This window comes from Pelobates fuscus, chromosome 10, assembly GCF_036172605.1.
Source record: "Pelobates fuscus isolate aPelFus1 chromosome 10, aPelFus1.pri, whole genome shotgun sequence".
Taxonomy (NCBI): Eukaryota; Metazoa; Chordata; class Amphibia; order Anura; family Pelobatidae; genus Pelobates; species Pelobates fuscus.
The window spans coordinates 13,178,831-13,198,050 of record NC_086326.1 but is presented as its reverse complement, the minus strand read 5'-3'; the positions used below and the strand labels follow the sequence as shown (position 1 = coordinate 13,198,050).

General features: G+C 41.7%; 1 protein-coding gene across 1 annotated transcript in view; it reads right to left on the bottom strand.

Annotated features, from left to right (window-relative positions):
- Positions 1-18,818, bottom strand: part of LOC134575404 (alpha-2-macroglobulin-like protein 1) — an 80,012-nt gene extending 61,194 nt beyond the window's left edge. The window contains exons 1-8 of the mRNA XM_063434706.1: positions 18,732-18,818; positions 15,362-15,545; positions 13,778-13,934; positions 13,280-13,332; positions 2,086-2,106; positions 1,392-1,548; positions 667-751; positions 241-379 (exon numbers count right to left, since the gene is read on the bottom strand). Of these exons, the coding sequence (XP_063290776.1) occupies positions 241-379; positions 667-751; positions 1,392-1,548; positions 2,086-2,106; positions 13,280-13,332; positions 13,778-13,934; positions 15,362-15,545; positions 18,732-18,799 (864 nt within the window). The 5' untranslated portion in view covers positions 18,800-18,818. The remainder of the gene's footprint in view (positions 1-240; positions 380-666; positions 752-1,391; positions 1,549-2,085; positions 2,107-13,279; positions 13,333-13,777; positions 13,935-15,361; positions 15,546-18,731) is intronic.
- Positions 18,819-19,220: the final 402 nt, after the last annotated feature.

Genomic DNA, 19,220 nt, shown 5'->3' with positions numbered 1-19,220 from the left:
CCTTTAGAGGTATAATTGTAATTATTGCACTGGTTGTTTTCCATTAGCCTTCTTTTGGATCAACAGCAGAAACAGGGATGCATGAAAGATTGTAGTTAAATTAGAACATTTTGGTATGTAATAGAACTGGTTCAATATTGTCAAATTAATAAACTCAATATTTTAAGGAGGTTCTTTGGATTCTTTTGGATTGATAATCATTATCAATAATCATTTAAAACAATTAAATACCATAATCACCTCTTCGCCTAGTATCTCTTGGCAGTTTTCAGAATCTGTGTCCTCCTTATTTTCAGCAAAATAATCTGGCCACAAGTTTGTTGTTTGCAGACAGACATTTATGTTAATCGAGCCCAGGACTGGCTTTCCATAGTTGTACCTGGAAATATGAGAAGAGTACAGACAATGGCCTTATGATGTGTTTATGGTGGACACCCGATGTCCAGTAGCGGTAATATAACCTTTGTTTATGATACAGGCTCCAGATGTTGTGGATTACACCTTCCCTGATGCTTTGCAGCATTTTGTCCGTAGAAGCATTAAGAAAGATGTAGTCCACAACTGCTGATATGTTGATGGCTGATATGGCTGATAGCTGAAGACTTGTTGGGGATAACATGGCTGTAAATGAAAATTCTAAAAGACCGAAACCTCTGAGGATCTTACCTTCCACAAGCTTCCAAAGTAAATTGTTTGTCTGTCTGGGCAACCGTGGACGGCAAATTAATATTGACCTCAAATCTCTTCAAAACTAAAGGAGATAAAGGGAGAATAATGTTTATTCCATATATACTCGATATGTGCACAATCCCCAGTCTTGTTTTAAAAACAATGTTTTAGATGTAAAAGACAAATACAAGGAGATCAGAGTGCCACAGTCACTACTGTGCTCTTATAATTACCAACTTAGATGATAAATCCTCATGAAAGAGAAAAGAAAATGTATATCATATATATCATATAAGTGTCACTTCTCCATGTGAGTGTATATATTTGTATATGTATGAATTCTTAGTTAATTAAAGGTTACACTATGATATATGTTTTCTTTTCTCTTTCATGTGGATTTATCATCTAAGTTGGTAATTATAAGAGCACAGTAGTGACTGTGGCGCCCTGGTCTCCTTGATGTGTCTTTTACGTATTATTTGGAATGTTGGGGAGTGACCCTTTATTCAGAGGCAGCCTGCACGTATCTGCACTTCAACCCCCACTTATTGATCTTTGTTAATGTTTTAGATGTAGCTGATTAATTCATCCAGAAAACTCACTAATAATGTTTACTAATAAGGTGAATAAATGGCCATTGTCACAAACAGATATGAGATAATTCCTCTCTGTTAGGGTTAGAATTAGGGGAAAACATCCTCCATGCTTGGCTTGTCACTTACCATATTCCGATACTGAAAATGATTTGACAGACAGAGTAGGTATAGAAATCTTGTATTGTCCAAGTGGAAGCTCTTCTGCCAAAGGGAAGGTAAAATCTGCAATTCCGTGAACAGGTGAGATGTTCAGCCACTGACCTATTCGGTTTCTTTTTGGGTCCTGTGAACAGAAGAGAAAATTGTTGTGTGTTAATGTATCAATTCTATTAAAAATATGTTTTGTTTGTTTGCTTTCATTAGCTCACGTGAGCCTCATTTGCTGACAATGTCAGCTGATCACTCTTAGCCAATGAGTTAAGCCTGCATTGGCGCAGAGCAGCAAACCCCTGTCTTTCAATGGAGGAGGTGGCTGGCGCCCGACATGCCTCATTGGGAGGGGGTTAAACTAAAGTAATAACTGCATTAATTTGCTTCAAGCAATGTGGCAGGTAATATCAAAGGAAAACCAAAAAAACGTTTTGGTATGAACATCTTCACTTTATTTTTCATTACCTTTTTGATTATAAGATTGAAAGAAGAGATAATCTACAAAACAGCTCCCTATAGCTATAAATGAGATAAAATAAATTGTAACAAAATGATATTATTTATTGAAAGAAATGTAACTAACTAATTTGTGGAAAACGCACATAGATTATAGTTTTAACAGTCACAAAATATCAGTGAAAGCTTTTGGATAAATATGTGTAATTCTTACCAGCAGCTCTACGAGAGGATACTGAAAAAGAAAAAAAAACACATAATGAATGTTATTTTCATTGTACATATAAAACAACAAAAGTCTCATGTTATATTAGCACCGGATGCAGTTCTGCAGGAATGAGATTGAACCTGGCCACTGTAACCTGGCCACACTTTAATGCATGGTAAACTCATTAGCTCCTTTGGCTTCCAATATCATTTCTATGCAGATGACATGCAAATCTACCTGTCCTCTCCTGATCTCTCCCGTCCCTTCTGACTAGTGTCTCTGACTGCCTCTCTGCTATTTCAAACTGGATGGCTGTTCACTTCCTTAAACTCAACTTGACCCAAACTAAAATTTAGGGTCTTTCCTCCCTCAAGTGTTGCTACTCCTGTGTCTGTCTCCCTCCAAGTCAACGGTGCTAATATCAGCTCCACCACGCTGGCTCGCTGCCTAAGTGTTCTCTTTGACTCCGAACTCTCCTTCACGCCTAATGTTGTCTATCGCCAAATCCTGTCGCTTCCATCTCCAAAACATATCGCTCTTCCAACCCTACTTAACGCCAGATGCGACTAAGGTGTTGGTCCATTCCACTGTTCTTTCTCGCCTTGACTACTGTAATCCACTTCTCATCGGTCTTACTTGCTCCCAACTTGCACCGTTACAGTCCATAATGAATGCGGCGGCGAGGCTCATCTTCCTGTCCGCCCGTACCTCCCATGCCTCACCCTTCTGTCAGTCCCTACTGTCAGGATTCCACGGGCGGCTGCGAGGGGAGGCTGCAGTCCGCTCGCGGCACTCACCCTCCAGCCGTCCACGGTCCCCTTCCTGCCATGTGTTCGGCGGGCGGCATCCTCCCAGCCACGGATACCACCTGCGTCTTCCTCCAAGTCCCCCAGCGGCAGCATGCATGACGCTGCACGCTGGGAGACCGCCCAATTTGTTACACGCGGGGGTCAGCCACCTGACCCTGCATTAAAGGCACAGTGCCTCAATCACAGTGGGATTAGTTATCTCCCACGTGTGATTGTTAATTCTGATTGGAAATTATCCAATCAGAATTAACCTTCTGGTTTAAATACTTACCTTTCCTGTTCCTCCCTGTCCTGTTGTGGTCTTTGCTTACTAGTATTGATACTGAACTTATGTTTCTGGTTACATACTCTTTGGCTTGTTAATCTGACTTTGTGACTTTCTCCTACCCTTTGACCTCGGCTTTTTTCTCGTTATTCTGTCTTCTGGTCCCCCTTACTCGGCTTGACTCCTGACTATTCTGTGTGTGCTTAGCCCGGCCACTCTAAGATCCGGTACTGCACCTTTTCTGTGTGTGTGTGTTAGCGTGTTGGGTTCCCCGAATCATGACATTACAACAGGGCCATAATGGAACCTGCTGACATACCACAGCTCCTAGTTAATCAGGAGGCTAGAATGGATGGCTTGGATCAGTTGGAGGCTAGAATGGATGGCTTGGATCAATGGATGGCCGTATGGATCAGTTTGCTCAAGCTTTGCAAACCATACTGGCTCGTACTGCACACTGCCATTCAGGAGGCTGCTGCTGCTGTGCCCAAACTCATTCCCACTCCAGTACCCGTTCCTGCTCATGTAGTGCATATGACGCCAGGGCCGTCTTTAGCGCGGGGCAAACGGGGCAGCTGCCCCGGGCCCAGTTGCTCCTGGGGGGCCCAGAGCAGCTGCTCCGTGGGCCCCGCGATTTGGGCAGCCCCCCTTGGACCCGGTGGTGCGGCTGCACAGAGCCGCACCATCCCGCATGCTAAAGAGGGCCCCCGGGTGGCCCATGCACTAAGGGCCACCCGGTGGACATGTGTCAGCAGGGGCCCGGGCTGTTAAACAGCGCGACCGGGCCCCTTCCTGTTCGTCAGCCGGCTGGGAGGAAGTGAGTGCCGCGCGTCACTTCCTCCCACCGGAGATCAGAGCCGCACAGGAGGAGAAAGGCAGGGAGGAGGGGAGTTTAAGAGGAGAACTCCCAACTGCCTCAGCCTGCCACTGTTCCCCAGGGAAATCACCCTCCAGAAAAGGTAAGGGTGGTTGGAGGGTGGCTAAATGTATGTCAGTATGTTTGTGTGTGTATGTCTGTCTGTGTTTCAGTGTATCTGTGTGTGTATATCAGTATGCCTGTGTGTGTCATTATGTCTGTGTGTGTGTCAATACTTCTGTCAGTGTGTGTGTGTGTGTGTCTGTGTGTGTGTGTGAATACTTCTGTCAGTGTGTGTGTCAATATGTCTGTGTGTGTGTGTCAGTATGTCTGTGTGTGTGTGTGTCAGTATGTCTGTGTCTGTGTGTGTGTGTGTGTCAGTATTTCTGTCTGTGTGTGTGTCAGTATGTCTGTCTGTGTGTGTGTCAGTATGTCTGTCTGTGTGTGTGTCAGTATGCCTGTGTGTGTCAGCATGCCTGTGTGTGTCAGCATGCCTGTGTGTGTGTGTGTGTGTCAATAGTTCTGTCAGTGTGTGTCAGCATGTCTGTGTGTGTGTGTCAGCATTTCTGTCTGTGTGTGTGTCAGTATGTCTGTGTGTGTGTCAGTATGTCTGTGTGTGTGTGTCAGTATTTCTGTCAGTGTATGTGTCTGTGTATGTGTGTGTGTTAGTATGTCTGTCTGTGTGTGTCAGTATGTCTGTGTGTATGTCAGTATGCCTGTGTGTGTCACTGTGTCTGTGTGTATGTCAGTATGCGTGTGTGTATCAGCATGTCTGTGTGTGTGTCAATACGTCTGTCAGTGTATGTGTCTGTGTGTGTATGTATGTGCGTCTGTGTGTGTGTGTGTGTGTGTGTCAGTATGTCTGAATGTGTGTCAATATGTCTGCCAGTATATAGTTGTGTGTCAGTGTATGTGTGTGTCAGTATGTATCTGTGAATGTTTTAATATGTCTGTCTGTGTGTGTGTATGTGTCAATATGTCAGTGTGATTGGGGGTTGGGCGTAATTGGGGGGTTGGTGGATTGAGAGGGTCGCAGGGCCGAGGGGGCCCAACAACATTCTTTGCCCAGGGTCCTATTCATATTAAAGACGGCCCTGTATGACGCCACCACAGCGCTACAGCAGTGACCCAGCATTGTGTTGTGCTTTCCTCAACCAAATCGACATCCATTTGGTGATGAATCCACGTTCCTATCCCACTGACAGATCTAAAATCGCTTATTTGATTAACCACTTGTCCGGGAGAGCTTTAGCATGGGCCAACCCCATGTGGGAGAATATGTCTCCTATGTCCTTTGCAGATTTTCTGACAGCTTTCAAACGCACGTTTGATCAACCCGGTAGGGCTGCTTCTGCTGGCAAAGCTCTGCTTAGGGTCCGACAGGGTAACATATCTGTAGCAGATTACACTATTGAATTCCGCACTCTAGCAGCTGAAGTGGTTTGGAATAATGACGCCCTCGTAACAGCCTTTCAGGAGGGTTTGGCCGCTTATATACTGGATGAAATAGCATCCAGGGAATTGCCTGTTCTTCTGGATGATGTTATAGACTATGTGATTCTTATTGATAACCGTATTAGAGAGAGGCGTAGTCAAAGACGCCTGAATACACGGGTGTTACCTGCTCTACCCAGTACTGCATTACTAGCATTACCCGCTCTTAGGCCACCATCCCCGGAACCCATGCAATTGGGTGCTAGGGGGTTAACTGAGGCTGAAAGAGCGTACCGTAGAAGGGAGGGGTTATGCCTTTATTGTGGAAAGAGGGGGCACCACTGTAAAGCCTGCCCTAAGGTACAGGGAAACTACAGCACCTAAGGCCTAGAGAGGGGTCGGCCTCGGTGTTATGACTTTGTCCCCTCATGTGTCCATCTCCAGACCGTTTATTACAGTTTCTCTTTTGGTCAATAAAACCACTATAACAACTAAAGCCTTGATCGATTCAGGTGCGGCGGACAACCTTATGGATGAGAACTTTGCCAAAACCGCAACCTTGACTTTGATCCAAAAGGCCACACCCTTGGCCGTTGAGGCCATAGATGGTAGACCGCTTGAGAAACCTCTTGTAAGCCATGAAACCCAAGAAATAGTTATGTCTGTGGGTGCTTTGCACAAGGAAAGGTTAACCTTCCAAATAATTGACTCCCCTACTGCCTCCATCGTTCTGGGTTTTCCCTGGTTGGTTAAACACAACCCTGTACTTGATTGGGGTTGTTTGGATATACTCTCCTGGGGGGAATCTTGTCAACGAGACTGTATGGCTCATGTACATCCTGTTTGTTCACTCAATGTGCCCACGGCTAAACCGCTTTCTGTTTCTGTCCCGTCTGTATATGCAGACCTTGCATTGGTTTTTGAAAAAAGGGAGGCAGATAAGCTACCTCCACATCGGGAGTATGACTGTGCCATAAACCTGTTACCGGGTACTATGCCTCCTAGGGGTAAGGTCTACCCTCTTTCTGAGAAAGAAAACCAGATCATGGAGGAGTACATACGGGAATCCTTAAGTAAAGGTTTCATCAGAAGGTCCTCCTCTCCTGCTGGTGCTGGTTTCTTTTTTGTGGCAAAGAAGGAGAGTGACTTGAGGCCATGTATAGACTACAGGGGTCTGAACAACATAACGATTAAAAACGCCTACCCTATCCCCCTCATCACTGAGTTGTTTGATTGTGTGAAAGGTTCTAAGTTCTTCACCAAATTAGACCTCAGGGGGGCTTATAACCTCGTCCGTATAAAGGAGAATGACGAGTGGAAAACATCGTTTAATACACGCAGTGGGCATTACGAATATCTGGTCATGCCTTTTGGCCTTTGTAATGCTCCTGCTGTGTTTCAGGACCTCATAAACGATGTCCTTAGGGATCTATTGCATGTCTGTGCCGTGGTGTACCTTGACGACATACTTGTGTATTCTCCTGATTTGAAGTCACACCATAATCATGTTAGGATGGTGCTCAATAAGTTATTACAGAACAAACTCTACTGTAAGTTAGAAAAATGTTTGTTCGATCAAACCTCTGTGCAATTCCTTGGATATATAATTACTGAACAGGGTTTCAGTATGGATCCTGCTAAATTGGAAGCCATACTGTCCTGGCCACTTCCCCAAGGACTTAAGGCTATCCAGCGTTTTATAAGATTTGCAAACTATTATAGGAAATTTATAAAAAACTTTTCACCACTTATCTCTCCTATAACGAAGCTGACTAAAAAAGGTCTACACCCTAGGGTTTGGACTCCCGAAGCCCTTAAGGCCTTCGAAACTCTCAAGAAGGCATTTGCCTCTGCTCCAGTACTGCACCACCCTAATCTTCCCTTTGTTATGGAAGTAGACGCTTCTGAATCGGGTGTGGGAGCAGTACTGTCACAGAGGTTATCGCATGACGAACCCCTTCATCCCTGTTGTTTCTTTTCAAAAAGGTTGTCTGATCCAGAAAAGAATTACGATGTTGGGAACAGGGAACTATTAGCTATTGTGTTAGCTTTTAAGGAATGGAGGTACTTATTAGAGGGTTCTAGACACAAAATCATGGTTATAACAGATCATAAGAACCTCTCCTACATAGCTGACGCTAGAAGGTTATCTGCCCAGCAGGCTAGATGGTCTCTATCTCTTTCACGTTTCCAATACGTTATTACCTATAGACCTGGTTGCCGTAATGCCAAAGCTGACGCTATCTCTCGACAGCATGAACCTTTAGAATTTGTTAACCCGACTCCTGTACCTATTGTACCTGCGTCTCAGATAATAGCTGCTACCCGTTTGGTTGTTTCGTCTCCATTTCTTGATAGTATTAAGACATACCAAACCCAAGCACCCCCTGAGACGCCGGCTGGTAAACTATACGTTAAAACAAAGGACAGAAAAAAGTTGTTAACTTTATTTCACACCGCCAAAACTGCTGGTCATCCGGGGGTAACCAAAACCTATAAGGGCCTCCTTCAACAGTTCTGGTGGCCTTCACTTAAGCAAGACGTAGTGGATTTTGTACAGGCTTGTCGGGTCTGTACGCAGTGTAAGTCCCCTAATGTGAGACCCCAGGGTCTACTCTTGCCTCTGTCTATACCAAAGAAACCATGGACCCACTTATCCATGGATTTCATTGTAGACCTTCCTCTTTCTGATGGTCAGACAGTGATATTGACTGTGACGGATAGGTTCTCTAAAATGGCGCACTTTATACCGCTTAGGAAGCTTCCTTCTGCGGTTCAGTTGGCTCAGGTGTTTGCCAAAGAAGTGTTCCGCTTGCATGGGGTACCTCAGGATATCATGTTTGACCGGGGCCCTCAATTTGTCTCTCGGTTTTGGAGGGACTTTTGTTTTTGAGATGGGAGTCTCCTTGTCGTTCACTTCCTCCTATCACCCGCAATCTAATGGTGCAGCCGAACGTGCTAATCAGTCTGTGCAATTGTATTTGCGCTGCTTCACTAATGCGCACCAGGACGACTGGTCTCGCCTCCTTCCGTGGGCTGAGTTTGCCAGAAATACGGTGTCTCACTCGTCTACTGGCTTAAGTCCTTTTGAGGTTGCTTATGAGTTTCGGCCTTCTGTCCTTCCCGGTGCGTTCTACGACAAGGGAATGCCCGCCTTGGACCAGCACCTCGCCTCTTTGTGGAAGATGTGGGATAAAGTCCATGTTGCGCTGTCTCGTTCAGCAGATGCTCAGAAGTGGTTTGCTGATCACCGTAGGGTTGCGGCCCCTTCTTATGTTCCGGGTGATAGGGTATGGTTGTCCTCCAGGAACCTCTGTCTCAAGGTCCCCTCGATTAAATTTGCTCCCAGATTTCTTGGTCCCTACAAGGTGTTACGTAGGGTTAACCCCGTTTCCTACTCCCTTGACCTACCTCCTTCCATGCGTATTCCGAACACGTTTCACGTCTCGCTTTTAAAACCCTTGCTGTGTAACCGGTTCTCTCGTCCCCTCGGGTGGCCTGTTTCCCCTTGCGCAGTCCCTAGTGACGTGTACGAGGTGGCTGCCCTTCTCGACTCTCGTGTTTCTAGGGGTCGGCTGCAATATCTGGTGAATTGGAAGGGGTACGGCCCTGAGGAGCGGTCTTGGGTTTCGAGCTCTGATTTGCACACTCCCTCTTTGGTCCGCTCCTTTCATGCCCGGTTTCCTTTGAAGCCTTCTGCTTCCCGCCCTCCGGGCGGTCTTCGAGGGGGGGGTAATGTCAGGATCCCGCTGGCGGCTGCGAGGGGAGGCTGCAGTCCGCTCGCGGCACTCACCCTCCAGCCGTCCGCAGTCCCCTTCCTGCCATGTGTTCGGTGGGCGGCATCCTCCCAGCCACGGATAGCGCCCGCGTCTTCCTCCAAGTCCCCCAGCGGCAGCATGCATGATGCTGCACGCTGGGAGACCGCCTAATTTGTTACACGCCGGGGCCAGCCACCTGACCCGGCGTTAAAGGCACAGTGCCTCAATCACAGTGGGAGGTTTAGTTATCTCCCACGTGTGATTGTTAATTCTGATTGGAAATTATCCAATCAGAATTAACCTTCTGGTTTAAATACTTACCTTTCCTGTTCCTCCCTGCCCTGTTGTGGTCTTTGCTTACTAGTATTGATACTGAACTTATGTTTCTGGTTACGTACTCTCTGGCTTGTTAATCTGACTTTGTGACTTTCTCCTACCTTTGACCTCAGCTTGTTTCTCGTTATTCTGTCTTCTGGTTCCCCTTACTCGGCTTGTCTCCTGACTATTCTGTGTGTGCTTAGCCCGGCCACTCTAAGGTCCGGTACTGCACCTTTTCTGTGTGTGTGTGTGTATGTTAGCGTGTTGGGTTCCCCGAATCGTGACACCTACACTGGCTTCCTGTAAGATATAGGGCTCAATTTTAAATTCTGGTTCTTGCTTTCAAATCTCTACATAATGCTGCTCCCACCTATCTACCCTCCCTAATACATAAGTATGTCCCGTCTAGGCCCTTACGCTCTGCTGAAGACTTATGTCTATCTTCTGTCCGTGCTCCCACCTTGCCTTCAAGACTTCTCGAGGGCTACACCGTTCCTTTGGAACTCACTTCCCTCCTCCGTTAGATGCTCACCCAGTCTCCACTCCTTCAAAAAATCATTAAAAACCCACTTCTTCATAAAAGCGTATCAATTAAACTGTTATAGCTCCCGACTGATCCCTCTCTTGCAACTGTCATTAGTCTAATACTATCCTTACGTTATGTGTCACTTTACCCCACTCCCTCTAGCATGTAAGCTCATTGAGCAGGGACCTCAACCCCTCTGTTCCTGTGTGTCCAACCTGTTTGGTTACAACTACATGTTTGTTCGTCCACCCACTGTAAAGCGCTGTGGAATTTGTTGGCGCTATATAAATAATAACATAATAACATAATAATAATAATAATGAATTACAATCTGTAAACAAAACATAAGGTTTTCAGGGCAGTATCACGCAACAGTTCTCATAGCAGTCACAATTCAAATTTCACAAATATTTGCTTCCACAGATAACATTTAAAGAAAAGTTATTTTCTTAAACTGATACAGGAGTTCGATAAACCAATATTGCAAGTTAAGAGACAAAAAATAACAATATTGGAGTCTTTTAGTATATTCCATTTACATCACTGGTTGAAAGTTGCAGAAACAGGCAAGTGCATTGATGTTGCTAATAGCTGATGGGTGTGCTATTAACATTAAATTACATGTAGACATTATGAGCTAACACCCATTTTATGGAATTTATTTGTTTTTAGAAATATGTTTTGAAAGTTTTTTTCAAATTCTTTGGCCTGTTGAATGGCCCTATTTGATGGTCCTATTGAAGTGCTGATTTGAACGCCTGTTCTGCAGAATTGGAAGCGTTTAGCGTGGGGGAGTATAAATATTTAAAGGAATTTTTTAACCTGCCATTTCTTGAGTACAGTACTTGTTCTATGACTGTCTATCTGGGGTATCCCAATGATATGCCAAATCCCTGTTATGCCAAAAGAGCAGTGTTGGGAAATATTTCCACTTTGTTTATTTTGTTCTAAAATCAGCAATTTCCTATAGAATTCATATTACGTGAACAGCCATGAGAGTGTTTCTGCTAGTACAGGTAGGAGACTCAGGTGCTCTTTTCAAGAATTTATGCAATATGACTTCTAGCTGACTGCTGCCATTAACTGAACTGAAACATAGAAACATAGAAACATAGAATGTGACGGCAGATAAGAACCATTCGGCCCATCTAGTCTGCCCAGTTTTCTAAATACTTTCATTAGTCCCTGGCCTTATCTTATAGTTAGGATAGCCTTATGCCTATCCCACGCATGCTTAAACTCCTTTACTGTGTTAACCTCTACCACTTCAGCTGGAAGGCTATTCCATGCATCCACTACCCTCTCAGTAAAGTAATACTTCCTGATATTATTTTTAAACCTTTGTCCCTCTAATTTAAGACTATGTCCTCTTGTTGTGGTAGTTTTTCTTCTTTTAAATATAGTCTCCTCCTTTACTGTGTTGATTCCCTTTATGTATTTAAATGTTTCTATCATATCCCCCCTGTCTCGTCTTTCCTCCATGCTATACATGTTAAGATCCTTTAACCTTTCCTGGTAAGTTTTATCCTGCAATCCATGAACCAGTTTAGTAGCCCTTCTTTGAACTCTCTCTAAGGTATCAATATCCTTCTGAAGATACGGTCTCCAGTACTGTGTACAGTACTCCAAGTGAGGTCTCACCAGTGTTCTGTACAATGGCATGAGCACTTCCCTCTTTCTACTGCTAATACATCTCCCTATACAACCAAGCATTCTGCTAGCATTTCCTGCTGCTCTATTACATTGTCTGCCTACCTTTAAGTCATCAGAAATAATCACCCCTAAATCCCTTTCCTCAGATGTTGAGGTTAGGACTCTATCAAATCAAACTGTGTGGAACAAAATGCTTTTCTGGAATTTGATCATTCCAACCTACCCGACATACATTCTCAAACATTTTAGCATAAGGTTCCATAACATGTTTAGAAAAGTGTATTGACTACTAATTGTGTTTATTAAATGCTGCTTTGCTGGCTGATTTTTTTTTAATCATCTTCAAATAAACTGAATTTCTACTCACTGGGGTTATTGTTACCGTGGTGTTCTCTATCTGCTTATCAAGTATCATTATTTTCTGCTCATGGTTTTTTTTTGGGTCACTTTATTGTAATTTTCAGATTTTATAAAATATAAAAAAGCTAAAAAAATATATAGTGTGGTGGAAAAAACAGGGTAGTGTCAAACATGATATGCAGATCAAGGACAATAGACATCTCTCTGAGGCTACGTTTGGCATTGTGGAGTCTATGTTCTAATGAAGCGTGCTGATTTAACTTGTATTGTAGTCCATTTTGGACATTTTCTCAGTCATGTGCATTGTAAGTGGCAGTAATTGTACTTTGGATTTAACATTTAGTAAATCTATATGATTTAAATAATGACACATATGACAAGTGCTCTGAAGGTTTTAAATGCTTCTGAAGATATACATATTACATTTACATATCACAGTTTAACACTATAGTGATTGTTTTGTAAATGTGTGTGCTTAACATTAAGGACCAAACTTCTGGAATAAAAGGGAATCATGACATGTCACCCATGTCATGTGTCCTTAAGGGGTTAAAGGGACACTATAGTCACCACAACAACTAAAGCTTATTGTAGTTGTTCTGGTGAGTGTAGTCAGTCCCTGCAGACTTTTTAATGTAAACACAGCCTTTTCGTAGAAAAAGCATTATTTATAATGCAGCCTAGAAACACCTCCAGTGGCCATTACTCAGACGGTTACTATAGGTGCTTCCTGGGTTGGTGCTGTAACGTTCACTGTCTCCACGCTCTGCATGGAGACGCTGAACTTTCTCCATAGCGATGCATTGGTTCAGACATGAGGAGATCTGCCCTGCACTGAAATAATTGGAGTAATCACATTTCTAACCCGAGGCAACAGGGTGCCAACCACCTAAATGGTGCTTTTAGGACTATAGTGGGAGGAATACATGTTTATGTTGCTGGTCTTATAGTGCCCCTTTTAAGTTCCTTAATGTTACTGAAAGTTTGACTCATCAGGTGCCACATTTAAGTCACTAATTTATATATAAATACATGGATTTGTATCTTGTGGTGTTGGCCCGTTTGCATCAATTTACATTAGTATACAGTATGTACAGTGTATTAACCTCTTGGCCAATTAAATGCCTTATATGTTCTGATATATGACCAGCCCTCTTCATGAATCAGTTACTTAGTGTAATTCGGCAAAAAACAGGCTACTTGTTCATCAAACAGTCTTACCTTTTCTTCACTGGCAGAGAAATTCTTATCCAGAGTTACAACGCGGAAATTCACTGTTATAAAACAAAACATAGATTGCTAAAGTTGCTATTCTTCCTATCAGAGTAATATTAACCAGACAGTGGGCTGTATAATATACATTGCATGTCTTAAAAAAAAAACAATATACCAGATCACATGTATTGAGTTATCAAATATTCCCCTATTTCACTGGCCTTATTCCCATTTCAATATGGTATCAGACAATTTGAGATCCATGCCAGAGGAGAGATTATCGAGGATGCACGGCAGCCTGAATATCACTAGAGTTAAAGTAGTAGTCTATGTGTTCCGTTGAAGGTTGTACCTGTCTTTCCTGGCTTGTATAGAGGTGGTCAATTTGGAAGAAGGTCGTACATGTTCTAATTAGTAGAGGAGTATGTCAATTTGGGTGGAGGTCGTACCTGTCTCTCCTGGTTAGTAAAGGGGTCTAGATACTTATTTGATTGTAGACCTTACCTGTCTGCCCTGGTTTGTACAGGGGTTTATCAGTTTGGATAAAAGTCACATGGTTCGTTTTACTTATTAGAATCTTCTTGGTCTGGTTAATATTAATGTCTTCTCCTTGAGCTAACAGATGGAAAAACCAAACCTGCTTCTCTTTCACAACAGGGACCTGGTAAGAAAACGGAGACAATTCTAGTTCCAATGTCCTCCAATATATTTTACACATAAACATGTGCACACACTTTACTGTTGTCAAAAGCTTAATGATAATCCTCATTGTATGATTCAACAGTATATCCTTAGAAGTTTGAGAAGATTATATGATCCTTTTTCTGTAGCTGTTGATATTAAGTAAATAGTCATTAAATTACCCACCATATACCTCAACACCTAAAATGTCTGTGCCACAACCACACACTCAATTATCCAAATTCACTTTAAACATGTAAAAAGCTCATAAAACTCATAAATCTCATAAGTCTCTGACTGCCTCTTTGCTGTTTCTAACTGGATGGCTGCCCACTTCCTTAACCCCTTAAGGACCAAACTTCTGGAATAAAAGGGAATCATGACATGTCACACATGTCTTTGACTCTGACCTCTCCTTCAAGCCTCATGTTCACTCTATCGCCAAATCCTGTAATTTCCATCTCAAAAACATTGCGCGCATCCGCCCCTACTTAACGCCAGATGCGACTAAGGTGTTGGTCCATTCCACTGTACTTTCTTGCCTTGACTACTGTAATCCGCTTCTCAGTGGTCTTACGTGCTCCCAACTTGCGCCGTTACAGTCCATAATGAATGCGGCGGCGAGGCTCATCTTCCTGTCTGCCCGCACCTCCCATTCCTCACCCTTCTGTCAGTCCCTACATAGGCTTCCTATAAAATAGAGAGCTCAATTTAAAATTCTGGTTCTTGCTTTCAAATGTCTACTTAATGCTGCTCCCACCTATCTATCCTCCCTTATACACAAGTATGTCCCGTCTAGGCCCTTTTGATCTGCTGAAGACTTACATCTATCTTCTGTCTGTACTCCCACCTCTGATGCTCGCCTTCAAGACTTCTCGAGGGCTGCACCGTTCCTGTGGAACTCGCTTCCCTCCTCCGTTAGATGCTCACCCAGTCTCCACTCCTTCAAAAAATCATTAAAAACCCACTTCTTCATAAAAGCGTATCAATTAAACTGTTAATAACTCCCAACTGATTCCTCTTCTGCAACTGCCACTGGTCTAATACTATCCTTACCTTTTGTGTCATTTTACCCCACTCCCTCTAGTATGTAAGCTCATTGAGCAGGGCCCTCAACCCCTGTGTTCCTGTGTGTCCAACTTGTCTGGTTACAACTACATGTCTGTTCGTCCACCCATTGTAAAGCGCTGCGGAATTTGACGGCGCTCTATAAATAATATAATAATAATAATAATAATAAAAACGGTAGAAATAAGAATCACTATATTCTTTTATTTTTCTTTTTACAAATAAATGCTTCGGAAAGCTTAAAACTGGTCTCAAAATATGTCACGCCATATAGCTAATAAAGTAAATTATATTATAAGTGTTCCAGTAGCTTTCACATCTTCATACTGCAGAACTCACCTGAAACTCATAGCACTGTGAATAGTTAGGGCCCCTTATTTTATCCTTAGCCACCAGGTGAACTTGGTCACCTCTCTGGATCTCCAGTTGAACGTTTAATGCACCCCTCAAGGAAAGAAAGGTCACACAGGCTCTCTCGATGGAGGAATGAAGCATTTGGGCTGGAACAGTGATCACATAATGGCTGCCAGATAAAAAAAAAAGTGATAATACAAAATGATTTTAGGATGAAACTATATAATCTGGAGAGGGGCTATGTATAAAGAGTCATTTTAAAAAGATTTCATGGTCAAAATTCATGATAAAGAGGGAGGCTTCAGGATGGGGTGAATGGAAGCACTACTGACTGAAAGAAAACTAACAGGGTGTAGGATGGAGTGTTCTTAGTAAGAAAAACATGGAGTTCTGTTTTGGAAGGTTTAAGTTTTAACATGTCTGCACACATTTAATTAATGTCAAGACTACAGCACTATTATCCAAGTTCTTTCTAAATATTAGTGATGCAGTCATCAATGAGTAAATTGAGTCATAGAGCACAAAAGCCATTGGAAAACTGAACACTGAACGTTATTGCCTATAATGTTAATATTGCACGTGATTTTGTATCACTTACCCTGAGTATACCACGTCAGGAACACTTTTGTGCTGTTACTGACCTCATTGACCATAGCTCCAGGTAGTTAATTTCATGCCCTTTCTCCATTTCCATTTAAATAATTAAGTTAGTCGTATGTACGTAATGGACTATATTTTCAGACTCCATCCATACACAGGACTCAGACTATTGTTTCCTGAACTCACAGTGTATGAAAACAAGAAACAAGAAAACAAGAAAAAAGATAGTTTTGGGTTGTTTTTTGGGTAACCTTGCCTGTGATTCGATTAGTTAATACCCAAAGTTGATACTTTGGGTCAAATTCACGAGTTGAATTGTGGTGAATTGTCCCATATCATTATGTCTCAATCTTCTACTCTTTCTGCATTAGGGATGTGCACAGGTGAAAATGTGTTTAATTTAATTAAACTTCAAATCTTTGTCTGAAATTTGGAAAATATTGATTCGGATGACCCAAATTTCATCCACAAATTTTGTTAAATTCTGAAATTCAGAAGCCAATTATTCCCCACAGGAAGCAGTCACAAAGTTGCAAAGTCCCAATTTAGAAAGTTATCTCCTAAACTGTTGAAAGATCAACATAAAGAAAAAAACCTTCTCTTTATTTTGTCCTTTTAGCTGTTTAGTAGTTAACTCCATAATTTGCAATCCTTGTGTGGGATTGCCATAAGAATAGAAATTCTGAAATAAGGGAGCTATCTGTTAAACAGTGCACTAATTTGGTACCCTTAAATAAGTCAAGCCCACATAAGGGTACTTATTAGGGAGTATTCTACTAACTGCTGAAAGAGCAAAATCAAGAAGATATATTTTTTTTCATTTTGTTCTTTCCTTTCTTTAGTAGATAGCTCCTGAATTGAGTTTCCTCAATTATGGCAATCCCATATAAGGATACCAGACTAGAGAATCTGGACGAAATTGGATTCATAACAAAACCAATTGTATATATCTACTCTGCATTGTGTTAATCTCTCTGTGTATTCACTTATTCAGAATTAGTGTTAGTGCTCCAAACCTATTTTTTTTTCTAGAAAAGTATGTGTAGAAACATTAATGGGACACTCCCCAAAACAACTTTAGCTTAACACAGCAGGTTTGGTGTCTAGATCATGCTCCTACAGTTTATTGAATTCTTTGTCGTTTAGGAGTTAAATCACTTTGTTTAATCGGCCCTTGTCGCGAGAGAAATCTCAATGTATCTTTCCTGGTAAAATATTTTATAAATAAAATAAATAAATAAAATAAATGTGACATACATAGCCTTCCTAAACACTTCCTGTAAATAGAGATCTAATGTTTACACTTCCTTTATTGCACATTCTGTTTAATGTAGAATTAATTATCTCCTGTTAATATCTTGGTAGACCTTGCAGGAGACCTTGCAGAGCAAGAGATAAAAACTTATGAAGTAAGTTAACATCTGATTGGAAAAAAAATTGATACAGGCTTAAATAGAAACAAATTTGATTTAAATGGCAGAAAATTGACCACTGATACTTTAGAGGCATGATCTATACACAAAAACTACTTCATTAAGGTAAAGTTGTTTTGGTTACTATAGCGTGCCTATGATGGCCCGAATTAATAGCCATGATCAGCAATCTGTTCTTTTTCATTTGATCAGTTACATAAAACTGGATCAGACCAGTCCACATTCTGAATTATCTGACTACAGCTACTTATTGTCGCACTTATTTTTACACATTTATTTTATATATGATTGTACTGGATTATTTCAGAAGGTTCCTAGTACCTTAGATATGGAAAAATTGAGTGTTAGCAAACATCATCAGTTTTCATCTAGCTAGCTCAAGGTGCCCAAATGTTGTTGGTCCACAACTTCCTACTTCTTTCCCAGGGCTAAGAAACATTAACATACAACCAAAAACATGTAGTGTGCTACAGTTAGAGATCCTCCATGTCTCCTGTGTGATGACCACTGTACAATTTTACACACACACACCATCACACACTAAATGTTACCAGCATTCACTATACTGAGAACAGAGGAAAAATCCCTAGGTTAATACACCGATGAAGAATCTAGCAAACATAAAATGCAATTTAACTGTTAAACTGGGGCTGAACTTGGTACAAAAGGCCATAGTCCCCAGGGATTCTGGCAAATTATGTGACATACTAAGGTTGTCTGCGCAATTCATTTAGTTTGTTGAAAATAGCATTTTAGATTAACCCAATTATATCTTGTCCATATTAACCCCCAATAGATCTATATTTATGGGAGTCTCTGCTTAAACATAGGTAAATTACTCTAAATCAGTTATTTATCCTGATCACCTGTAACTAATCAAATGTCTTAAGAAATATATGGAGATGCTCACTTAAACAGGAATATTGGGATTTAAGCCAAAATAATAAAAAAACAAAACAAAAAAAACCTCCTTGAAATTTCTTGTATGCTAGTTTCTTACCATTCTTTTGCGATTTTCCCTTTTACCTTTGTTTTTGTTTTTCCAATTTGGGTCTTTTTACTTAAAATATGGTAACCCTACTAGGATAAAGTGTAGCACCAAGGGCTTGGAATGCAGAAAACGGGTCTAGAAGGTTCGAAAGCATACCAAAAAGCTGAGCTTATTTGCAGACTCACTTTTTTAGAATTGATTTAAGACCCACAATGCAAATTTAAGGTGCAGCATACCAAAAGAAAACGATTTAACATAGTTTGTACCTTGGTGGGTACACAGTCACAAGTTAACAACTTAAATAGTTAAATTCCATGATTAAGTGGCTTACGGTTCTGATGTGATCACAGATCTCAAGCCCAAGACAGACACACAGAAGGACAGCAGGATAAAGTTCATGATGAATTACACAAACACAATCTGGCTTATATCCCAGTTTGCTAGCTGCCTTCCCTTTTATAACATTGGGGAAAAGGTGGAGTTTTATAACATGGGACAAAGGAGGAGTGCTAACAGTAATTATGTTCTGCTTTTGTCCAGGATGAGGACATTGATCATACTATCCAGAGGTTCCTCTCTAAAACGGAACTTGGCAGAGAAACAAAATTTCTGCATGAAACATCAGCCTTTCATTTGTTTTATTAAAGCTATGCACAGGAGAATACAATGTGTTAAGCCAAAAACCACAGACCAGAGTCCTATTAACACACACAGAACACATGGACAGGATAGATCTTGTTAAAAAAACTGTTCATTTTTTTAACAAGTTAATTGGCTTCAACATCATGCTGAAACCAATGTACTTGTTTAGTGTTTGAAT